The sequence below is a fragment of the Lucilia cuprina genome, chromosome 2, assembly GCF_022045245.1.
Source record: "Lucilia cuprina isolate Lc7/37 chromosome 2, ASM2204524v1, whole genome shotgun sequence".
Lineage (NCBI taxonomy): Eukaryota > Metazoa > Arthropoda > Insecta > Diptera > Calliphoridae > Lucilia > Lucilia cuprina.
Window position 1 is genome coordinate 17180266 of NC_060950.1, and position 12378 is coordinate 17192643.

The window sequence follows — 12378 nt, forward strand, 5'->3', positions numbered from 1 at the left end:
TTCTAATTCAGTTCTAGTTTAGTTCTAGTTCAGTTCTAGTTCAGTTCTAGTTCAGTTCTAGTTCAGTTCTAGTTCAGTTCTAGTTCAGTTCTAGTTCAGTTCTAGTTCAGTTCAAGTTCAGTTCTAGTTCACTTCTAGTTCACTTCTAGTTCAGTTCTAGTTCAGTTCTAGTTCAGTTTTAGGTCAGTTCTAGTTCTGTTCTGGTTCACTTCTGGTTCATTTCTATGTTAGTTATATTTCATCAATAAATTCGACTAAATTTTTACTTATATGGCAACACATACACATGTATTTTCAGTCAATTTCTTCCATTATTACGAATATATTTGTATGTATGAGATTGTCACAGTATGAGAGCGTAACTAAGTTGACAACTTTGACATATCAGTTTCTAACAAATTAATTTTTGTCAATTCAATCTACAACAATACGTAAAACAAGATAAATTGATCACACTACTTTTATAGTCAAATGTTTTACAGTGGAAAAAAGTACGACACATTATCAATTATGAACAAAATATTGGATTTGTCGGTAATTTTAATTATATTTAAATCATTTGTTAACATTATTTAAAGAAAATTAGTTGCATTGATACAAATAATTAATTAGCAGATTTGAAGGGGATATCTCTCGTTCGTTGTTATTGTTTTCAATTTTTTTTTTTTTTTGCAAAAAGCAATCTAGTTAATTTACAGTGAAGAAAAAAAAAACAATATATGTTGTACACGTTTTTTATTTGTTTAATAATTTCTGTTTAGATATTTCTTTTTTTGTTTATTTATTAAACCAAAAAAACACTGCCTTTGTACTATAAACAATATTTTTGTCATGTTTTTTTATTATTGCGGAAACAGATTATTTGCGGCAACACGATATCATTTCAGTGTTTATTTTTTTATAAATATATATATGTATGTGTATTTTGTCATAATATTAAAATAAATAAGAAATGGAAAATAAAATACAGAATTTTATTTAAAACCATGTTTAAATAATGTGTATTTATTTAACACATGCCCACTAGTTTTAACAGAAAAGTTTAATGTTCGCAAACAAAGTTTGCTTATTTTTTACAAAATAAATATTTTCAAAGCTACTGTGATTTATTTGAAATGAAAATTTAGAAAAAATACAACAAAATATAAAAAATATTAAACAATCCTTTTTGTTAAAACAAAAACAAAATAAGGTTCAGATTTCAGAAAGTTGCCATGTATTCTTTTGATTTAATTTAGTTTTTTGCTAATATTTTTTGTGATGTATAAATAAAATCCTTGGATGAACGTCCACAAGAATCCTATCATCTAGAGGATTCGAATACTTTAAGTTTTTTTTCAATTATCCTTGAACGTCTAATTTTAAGGAATTTTCAAAATTATTGTTTTAAAATTAGTTTTGAAAGTTGTTATTTGAAACTTTGTATACAATTTCACTTCAAAATGTATAAAGTTTTTGATATATTTTGAAAGAATATACTTTGAAATATACTTAATTATAGTTGAATTTTAAGTTGATTTACATAGGCACCCTACCTCCAGCATTTTTTTAAATATTTTTCCTCATAAAAGTTTTCGTTTTTTATTCTCGACTTTTGTTACGATTTTGTTAATAACTTTGCTATTGTTAAATGAAACAATTTAAAATAAATTATACTTAATTCCTAACACCTTAAGGATTATTATAATATAAATAGTTTCCACTTTTATTGAAACCTCTATTTTTAGCAAATTTTTAAAGTAATGGTTTCAATCAATTTTAAAAGTAATTACTTTTTGGCGAACTTTTAACTTTAACATTTTTTATAAAATTACGTTTCTGAAGATGTATTGTTTAGAATATATTTTGAAAGAATAGACTTTGAAATTTAAATATAGTTGAATTTTAAGTTGATTTACATAGGCACCCTACCTCCAGCATTGTTTGAAATATTTTTTCACTTAAAAATTTTCGTTTTTTACTCTCGACTTTTGTTACGTTTTTGTTAATAACTTTGGTATTATTTAATGAAATAATTTAAAATAAATTGCACTCAATTCCAAACACCTTAAGGATTATTATAATATAAATAGTTTCCACTTTTCGTTAAACCCCTATTTTTAACGAATTTTTAAAATAACGGTTTTAAAATCAATTTTAAAAGTGATTACTTTTAGGTGAACTTTTAACTTTAACATTTTTTATAAAATTTCGATTCTGAAGATATATTGTTTAGAATATATTTTGAAAGAATAGACTTTGAAATTTAAAAATAGTTGAATTTTAAGTTGATTTACATAGGCACCCTACCTCCAGCATTGTTTGAAATATTTTTTTACTCTCGACTTTTGTTACGTTTTTGTACATATCTTTGCTATTATTAAATGAAACAATTTAGAATAAATTATACTCAATTCCTAACACCTTAAGGATTATTTTAATGTAATTAGTTTTCAATTTTCTTTAAAAAACAAATTTTAACGAATTTTCAAAATCACTTCTTAATATTTTTCAATTTAAATTTTGCAATTATTTTACACTTGTCTTTTGTTAGATTTTTGTAAATAACTTTTGCATTATTTAAAGAAAATAATTTAAAAAAACTCTAAGCTAATGTTAACACCTTAAGGATTATTATAATATAAATATTTTGAAATTTTCTTTAAACTTCAATTTTTAACAAATTTTTAAAATTATAATTTTTAAAGCAATTTTGAGATTTATTACTTTTAGGCGAATTTTTAACAAATATTTGCTGTTAATTTTAATTTCTAAACATATATTGCTTATGATGTCTCTCAAAAAGGAAAGACTTTAAACTATAATTAGAGTAGAATTTGAAAGTTACCCTACTTTCAGCATTGTTTAAACAATGTTTTAATTAAAAATTTCGAGTTTTTAATCTTGACTTTAGTTAGTTTTTGGCAAATTTTTTTCGTATTATTAAAATGCGATAAATGAAATAAATTTTATATGATTCTTGAAACCTTAAAGAATATTATAATATAAATAGTTTTCTCTTATCTTTAAACGTCTAATTTTAATGAATTTTCAAAAGTAAAACATATATTCCAAAATTGTATAAGATTTACAGAAATAAAGTACTTAAAACTATTTTTATTTATTTTTATTAACAAACACATTAAGCTTTATTTAGCTATAAAATTAATTATAATTGTACAATCTTAGACAACAAAAAATTACAGTTATTCCTAGAACCATGGACTAGCACAAATCATTTATTCATTTAAAGCATGAATGAATAATTATCGCGTTTTTTCCAAATCAGACGGAAATACGCTAAAGTTTTTTTTTAACAAAATTATTTTTTCTATTTTTTTTCTTACTATAACAATAGAGATAAGAATATAAAAAAGTATTAAAATATTTTTTTACAAACACATAACATGACCCACATTAAACACAAAACAATATATAGATTTATAAAAGGGGAAATTTTATTTATATAAAAAACTAAATCTTGTTAAAATAAATGAACTCTAAAAAAAAACAAATAATTTAACAAGAAAAATCAACTAACAAATACAACAACAAAAACATTTAAAACAACATCAAAAGATAACCCTGACCTTAGAAAATTATCAGTTGAGAAAAAACAAAAAAGAAATTAAAAATATGTACTTGGAAAATTCATTTGAAAAATAATGAAAACGTGAGTTGAGTTTACAAAACAAAATTTCCCGCAAACAAAAGCTCGTTTGTTTGTGTCTTAGAAGAAAAGCTCTTAACATTTAATTAATTAAAAAAAATTTTGTATTTTTTCCAGCTAAAAAAAATTCCTATTAAAAATTGAAGATTTTTATAAAAGATTTTGTTATAAAATAGAAACAAACAATAACTGCCTAAGAAACACACAAAACAAAAACTAAGCAACATTTTGGTAAACATGCAACAATGTTTCGCAACAATTTAAAGTCTCAAAATAACTAAGTTAAATGATATAAACAAAAAAGAAAACGAAAACGAAAACAAAACGAATCTATTTACAACACAAAACTTTTTTTTATAATTAATTGTTAATTAAAGATAAATTCAATAAATTAGCATGGTGCGTATGACTAATTCGGCCTCAACGGAACAAACACAAAGTCAAAATCAAAATCAACAGCAGCAGCAGCAACAGTCGCCACAACAACAACAGCAGCAAACACAGTCTCAAAGACCACAAAAACAGATTTCTTTGCAAAAATCACAAAATAAAAATTTCAATAACAATAATGTGGCCTCAACCTCATCTTCCACTTCATCTTTAAATAGTTTATCTTCGTCTTCGTTGGAGCAAAATAGCTCTTCGGGTGGCATAGTAATGGTAGTGCCACAGCAGCAGCAACAACAACAACCACCACCAACACAACAACAACAGCAGCAGCAACAAACACAAGCGCCACCACCGCCCAATCAACAGCCAACACAATATACACACATGCAACATGTTGCCCCACCACCACAACATGTTTTGCATCATCAACAACAACAGCAGCAGCAGTTGTCACCTACCGAAGCTGGTTCTAATCCCCCCTTACCAGCTTCACCGCCACTTTTGCAACAAACACCCACACCGCCTCAAGGTGCTCAACTAGTACCCTGTGCGGTCCATCATCCCCAGCAACATCAACAACAAATGGCCATAGTGGCAGCCATACAAGCTCACATGGCTGCCACTGGTGGTGGCCCTCTACCACCACATATGCATCACCATCATCATGGTCCCCATGCGCCACCACCGCCACCACCAACTCACGGTAATCCCCATGGCCCTCCTCAACAGTCTCAGCAACCCACTCCGCCCATGGAAAATGGCCATGGTGGCTTATCGCCTAGTGGCTCCACCACTAGCAGTGTTAGTTCGAATAGTGGTACAGCTACGGGCGGCGGCGGTGGGTCTAATATGGGTAATGGTAATGTTGTTGCTAATGCAGGAGCACCACCTCCACCGCCGGGTCCCGGTCCACTTTATATACAATATCATGGTGAATTCTATCCGGCAGAATATTATATAGCACCTCATCCACATGAGGGTATATGTCCGCAGCATCCTCATCATCATCAGGCCATGTGTGCAATTCCAGGAGAATATGGTAAGATTTGTAAAAAGAAATTATTCAGAAATTTGAAAGTGAAAAGACAACATGTTGTTGGGTATACTTATCACCAAATTATCTGGGTATTGTAATCGTTGTTTGGACCCATCTTATGAAATGTATTGTTTCGGATGAAAGGCTACCTAGGAATTCCTCCTGTCGCTACTGTCTTGTATAAGATCGGAGGTCTTTAATAGACAGGTAATTTCTATAGATAGATAGATAGATAGATAGATAGATAGATAGATAGATAGATAGATAGATAGATAGATAGATAGATAGATAGATAGATAGATAGATAGATTTTAGATATCTTCTCTATAAATTTAAGAATTTTTTCCAACAATCCCCATTAAAGGCTTAACTTTTCAATTTATTAACGAAATTAAAACAGAACATATTAAAATTTCTACAAATACTATAATACTTACAGAAGACAACCTTAAACATCCATTGAAATATGTTGTTTTACTCCTCCACAAAATTCCTTACTAATCCCTGAAAATTTTCGCAAAAAAGGGTGTCGAGAATTCTTATTCACTATTTCTGTATTTTTTTAATCTAATGCTTCATAAATCTTCTTAGTAATTAATTTTAATTTGCTATAATTCATTAAAAGCCCTATCCCATACATAAACTGTAAACATCCGTATATTACACACAATGACACCCGAAACATACTTATAAACATGTCATGGTAAAATGTTTGCCTACATACAGGTGAAATTGTCTAGTTCCTTTCATTACACCATTTTGTTTTCCTCTATTCTATTCTAATATTTTGTATTGTCTGTTATTCTTTTTTTGTTCGTTTTGGTCTGCCTTTATAGAGACCCTAATAAAAATTACTTAAATGTCTTTCAATTTAGTTGTACAGCTATGAATACTACAAATACAACTGAAATGGAGTAAAAACAACAACAACAACACGCACAAAAATGCTAGAAAAACATTAGCCCAAAAGATTAACACCAAATAGGATTTCATGGTACACAAAATTTAGGCTCATACGGATACAAAATACTAATAAATAGTCCCCCTTCCTTTTCACTCGTACTCAAATAAACTAACTGAACACACAATTAGAATTCTTGGGTAAAAATTGCTTTTGCAAAAGCAGCAACAACAACAACATCGCACAAGCAGGATGTTGACAACGTGATGGTTTGATGGTCACCAACATCAATCGTCATAATAACCCAACAGTTCAAATAAGCGAAAATTTATAGTTCTTCTCTAAAGTTGACTTACTGAAACCATTTTTAAGTTTATTTAATTCTTATTATTGTTTGCTTGTTTACTTACCCTGTCACTCGTAATCTAACTTTAAGTCAGTTGTCACTGATATAGCTCCGTTTTAAAAAGGTGTTATTTATTATACCAAAAATTGTAGAAAACTCAACACACATAGGAATGCGAATAAACAGAACCTTGTCAGGCAGGCTTATATATAAGCGGTTGGTGGAGAAGTATGTTAGGTAAGTCGGGTAAATTGACATTCACATAGCAATAGAGTGTGTGGAATTAATAGATCCCAACACGTTAGTAGCTCTTTTGCTATTTTCTATTGTGTTTTAATTCCTAAATGTTGCTTAACTAAATGGTCGAGGATAAACATACTCCCTGGCTACAGTGTTTAATAAAATTAAGAAAACAATGTGATAGTTTCAAAATACAAGGATAGCTAGCGCTGAATGTTGTTTAGCCTTGTACTAGTCTTAAATCAAGCCCATAGTGTAGTCTAGTCTATAGTATAGTCTATAGTCTAGTTTGTAGACTAGTCTATAGTGTAGTCTATAGTGTAGTTCATAGTATAGTCTATAGTGTAGTTCATAGTAAAGTCTATAGTCTAGTCTATAGTCTAGTCTATAGTCTAGTCTATAGTCTAGTCTATAGTCTAGTCTATAGTCTAGTCTATAGTCTAGTCTATAGTCTAGTCTATAGTCTAGTCTATAGTCTAGTCTATAGTCTAGTCTATAGTCTAGTCTATAGTCTAGTCTATAGTCTAGTCTATATCTAGTCTATAGTCTAGTCTATAGTCTAGTCTATAGTCTAGTCTATAGTCTAGTCTATAGTCTAGTCTATAGTCTAGTCTATAGTCTAGTCTATAGTCTAGTCTATAGTCTAGTCTATAGTCTAATCTATAGTCTAGTCTAGTCTATAGTCTAGTCTATAGTCTAGTCTATAGTCTAGTCTATAGTCTAGTCTATAGTCTTGTCTATAGTCTAGTCTATAGTCTAGTCTATAGTCTAGTCTATAGTCTAGTCTATAGTCTAGTCTATAGTCTATAGTCTAGTCTATAGTCTAGTCTATAGTCTAGTCTAAAATCTAGTCTATAGTCTAGTCTATAGTCTAGTCTATAGTCTAGTCTATAGTCTAGTCTATGGTCTAGTCTATAGTCTAGTCTATAGTCTAGTCTATAGTCTAGTCTATAGTCTAGTCTATAGTCTAGTCTATAGTCTAGTCTATAGTCTAGTCTATAGTCTAGTCTATAGTCTAGTCTATAGTCTAGTCTATAGTCTAGTCTATAGTATAGTCTACAGTCTAGTCTATAGTCTAGTCTATAGTCTAGTCTATAGTCTAGTCTATAGTCTAGTCTATAGTCTAGTCTAGTCTAGTCTATAGTCTAGTCTAGTCTATAGTCTAGTCTATAGTCTAGTCTATAGTCTAGTCTATAGTCTAGTCTATAGTCTAGTCTAGTCTATAGTCTAGTCTATAGTCTAGTCTATAGTCTATTCTATAGTCTAGTCTATAGTCTAGTCTATAGTCTAGTCTATAGTCTAGTCTATAGTCTAGTCAATAGTCTAGTCTATAGTCTAGTCTATAGTCTAGTCAATAGTCTATTCTATAGTCTAGTCTATAGTCTAGTCTATAGTCTAGTCTATAGTCTAGTCTATAGTCTAGTCTATAGTCTAGTCTATAGTCTAGTCTATAGTCTAGTCTATAGTCTATTCTATAGTCTATTCTATAGTCTATTCTATAGTCTAGTCTATAGTCTAGTCTATAGTCTAGTCTATAGTCTAGTCTATAGTCTAGTCTATAGTCTAGTCTATAGTCTAGTCTATAGTCTAGTCTATAGTCTAGTCTATAGTCTAGTCTATAGTCTAGTCTATAGTCTAGTCTATAGTCTAGTCTATAGTCTAGTCTATAGTCTAGTCTATAGTCTAGTCTATAGTCTAGTCTATAGTCTAGTCTATAGTCTAGTCTATAGTCTAGTCTATAGTCTAGTCTATAGTCTAGTCTATAGTCTAGTCTATAGTCTAGTCTATAATCTAGTCTATAGTCTAGTCTATAGTCTAGTCTATAGTCTAGTCTGTATTCTAGTCTATAGTCTAGTCTATAGTCTAGTCTATAGTCTAGTCTATAGTCTAGTCTATAGTCTAGTCTATAGTCTAGTCTATAGTCTAGTCTATAGTCTAGTCTATAGTCTAGTCTATAGTCTAGTCTATAGTCTAGTCTATAGTTTAGTCTATGGTCTATAGTCTAGTCTATAGTCTATTTTATAGTCTAGTTTATAGTATTATCTATATTGTAGTCTACAGTGTAGTCTATAGTCTAGTCTGTAGTATTTTCTATAGTCTAATCTATATTTTAGTCTACAGAATAGTATATTGACTAGTCTATAGCCTAATGTATAGTCTAATCTACAGTCCAGTCTGTAGACTACAGCTTGAATTTAGTTTAGTATTGCTCATATTGGGGTTCTTAGAATTTTTCAGTATTTTACAGTTTTGTAATTAAAATTTTCAATATAAAATATTGATATTTTCCTTTACTGACCATTTAATGATAATCCCCACTATAAATAGGAAATAAATTAAATAAAATGAAAAAAATCATATGGGTTTTACTAAAGGAAAAACAACTATATACATATGTATTACAACAAGGTCTCTTAAGGATATGTATGTTTGTTTGCTGTATTTGTATTTATGTATTAGCTTTAAATGAAAAATACATGTGTATTTGTCTGATTACATGTACAAACATATATTGGTTACATATACTGACGTAGTCAGACATATACATACATACAATCACATAATATGACTTTCAATGAATGTATCAGTGCTGTAATATGGTTACCAGCAACATGCTATTAAAAGCGTTTTTCAAATGCATAAATTACTGTAGAAATAGGGTTTTCTCTCTATTTATTACCCCACTTCGAACATTCTGTTCATTTTCCATTTGGCAAATGTTTTATCTAAACGTATGTATATACATATTTTTTTAAAAGGACTAAAACATATTCATATGCCTTATTTTGTGTTTATGTGTGTTTGTGCCTAAAATCTATGGGTTTCTTGTTGTCGTTTAACTATCAATGCCATCATTATTCAAATGCTAAGGAAATGAAAAAAACTCCCCCTACTCATCAGTTTTGGTTTTATAGTATGATTTTACTTCAAAATATAAAAGTTTTGCTTTTGTTTCTATCTAAAAGAAGAAAACTTTAACTAAACGTTCTCATACAGTTACGAATTATTCAGCGAAAAAAAAACAACTTCAAATTCTATTACTAAACTGCCATTTATCTTCTTACAATGAGTTTTATTGCGCAGCAAAAGAGTTGCCAGCCCCGAGCAATTTTTGTAACCATAAAGGAGATTTTTTTTTTTGAAAAATTCCGCTAATGTAGATTATATGTAGATTGTTAGGAAATTGAGTTATTGTCTTTTGGCAACATGTTGCTCCTAATTTAATTTTGTCGAAAAATGTTTAGGAAAATACTGTAATTTTGATATTTATATGTATATCGAGCCTTGAATATGTACGTTTTCCCACTATAGAAATAATTATTTTGTTCCCACAAATACGAAAAATTATAGTTTTTAACAATTCTTCACCAATACAGAAAAAACAGTTCGTATTTCAATGAATGAAATAGATTAAAAAAAAGCGTGCGTTCGAAGGGGGAAGGGAAATTTCACCTCTCGACCTTTCCGAAAGACTATAAACAAGACATTAGACTAGACTATTGACTAGACTATAGACTAGACTATAAACAAGACATTAGACTAGACTATTGACTAGACTATAGACTAGACTATAGACTAGACTTTAGACTAGACTATAGACTAGACTATAGACTAGATAATAGACTAGACTATAGACTAGACTATAGACTAGACTATAGACTAGACTATAGACTAGACTATAGACTAGACTATAGACTAGACTATAGACTAGACTATAGACTAGACTATAGACTAGACTATAGACTAGACTATAGACTAGACTATAGACTAGACTATATACTAGACTATAGACTAGACTATATACTAGACTATATACTAGACTATAGACTTGACTATAGGCTAGACTATAGACTAGACTATAGACTAAACTATAGACTAGACTATAGACTAGACTATAGATTAGACTATAGATTAGACTATAGACTAGACTATAGACTAGACTATAGACTAGACTATAGACTAGACTATAGACTAGACTATAGACTAGACTATAGACTAGACTATAGACTAGACTATAGACTAGACTATAGACTAGACTATAGACTAGACTATAGACTAGACTATAGACTAGACTATAGACTAGACTATAGACTAGACTATAGACTAGACTAGACTATAGACTAGACTATAGACTAGACTATAGACTATACTATAGACTAGTCTATAGACTAGACTATAGACTAGACTATAGACTAGACTATAGACTAGACTATAGACTAGACTATAGACTAGACTATAGACTAGACTATAGACTAGACTATAGACTAGACTATATACTAGACTATAGACTAGACTATAGACTTGACTATAGACTAGACTATAGACTAGACTATAGACTAGACTATAGGCTAGACTATGGACTAGACTATATATAGTAGTCTATAGACGATCTGATATACTAGAATCTCATACTACACTATAGAATGGACTATATATTACATTTTACAAGACGAAAATACCTTAAAGAAGAATTCTATAAATTCCAAATAATCTGGCTTCATCAATCTATTCCAACCTATCAAATGAGTTCAACAAAAAATTGAAAAAGTTTTTTTTTTATTATACTTTTTTTAATGTATATTTCACTCGACTGTTGTGTTCTTATCAGCAACGCTATCAATAACACCAACGCCAACTTTATGATAATATTGCTTTTTCCATGGCTGTTTATAATAGAATAGAAAATATACAGGGTGTGAGTATTTAAATTTAAATGAGGGTATCCTTACTTTTTTTTTGTGAAAAAAGTGTGAAAATTTCTTTTTTGCTTCATTTGTTAAAGTTGGTACTTAACATGAGGGATTTGCAACGATTTTCCAAACATCTCATGTGTGAACGTATGGCTGTTGTTTATAAAGTTTCTGTTTTATTTTTTCAATTTAAAATTTGTTTGCAATTTTTTTGTTTGTTTTTGTATTTGTATTTAGTGTTCATTTGTTTGCATAAATGACGAGACAAGTGGAAAAATAAAACTACAAAAACTAAATTAATACGATTTAAGGATTTGTAATTTGATGCTCATTAATAATACTAAGTACTCCACTCTAATAACAGCTACAACAACAAAACTTTTATGTTTGTTGTTTTCGTTTAGTTTTAACAAAAAGAAAAAAACATTGTTTAAGCTATTTTAATTTTGTAAAATTTATCATTAAAAGCCAACAGCAGCAGCAGCATTAAAAGCAAATGTACAATTTTCCCCATTTAACTTATCGTCATCATGATGATGAATAACATCATAGATTGTCTGGTCTGTTTAGCCCGACAACATGTCTAATAACTGACCAGAGACCCAACAACAAAGACAATATTTTATACACACTCTAAGGTCTTCCTTCCTTCTTTCATTCATTCTTCGTCTCAACTATAATTGTACATTAAAACATTTAAGAAAAAAGACTAGAAGCTTGATAGCAAGAAAGTAAAGTATGAAAAAAAAATAAAATTCATTAGTGTAATTTCTTTCTATAACACTTCCAGCTGAACACAAAAGTCTAAACATCTGAAACGCCTCTACCAACTCTATTATTACACACAGAAAAATAAGAAGAAATCTTTCTAACATGATTGCCTTTTTAGTTGCTGCAACCATATTATATTGAATATATTATTTAAATCGTAGCCGAAATCGTATGTGTGATCACAGCAAATATGATAAATTAGAATTATGTTTGCGACGAATTTTTAATTATTCTTCGTAGTCAATAAGACTATAGTCTATACTATAGACTAGACTATAGACTAGACTATAGACTAGACTATAGACTAGACTATAGACTAGACTATAGACTAGACTATAGACTAGACTATAGACT

General features: G+C 29.4%; 1 protein-coding gene across 2 annotated transcripts in view; it reads left to right on the forward strand.

Annotated features, from left to right (window-relative positions):
- The window catches only part of LOC111678717 (fibronectin type-III domain-containing protein 3A), a 332499-nt gene that overhangs the window by 165861 nt on the left and 154260 nt on the right, over nt 1-12378 (forward strand). The window contains exon 2 of one of the 2 annotated variants that reach the window (XM_046945866.1): nt 3767-5078. The exons of the other annotated variant lie outside the window; for it this stretch is intronic. Coding sequence (XP_046801822.1) covers nt 4046-5078 — 1033 coding nt within the window. The 5' untranslated portion in view covers nt 3767-4045. The remainder of the gene's footprint in view (nt 1-3766; nt 5079-12378) is intronic. 2 annotated transcript variants of the gene reach the window in all.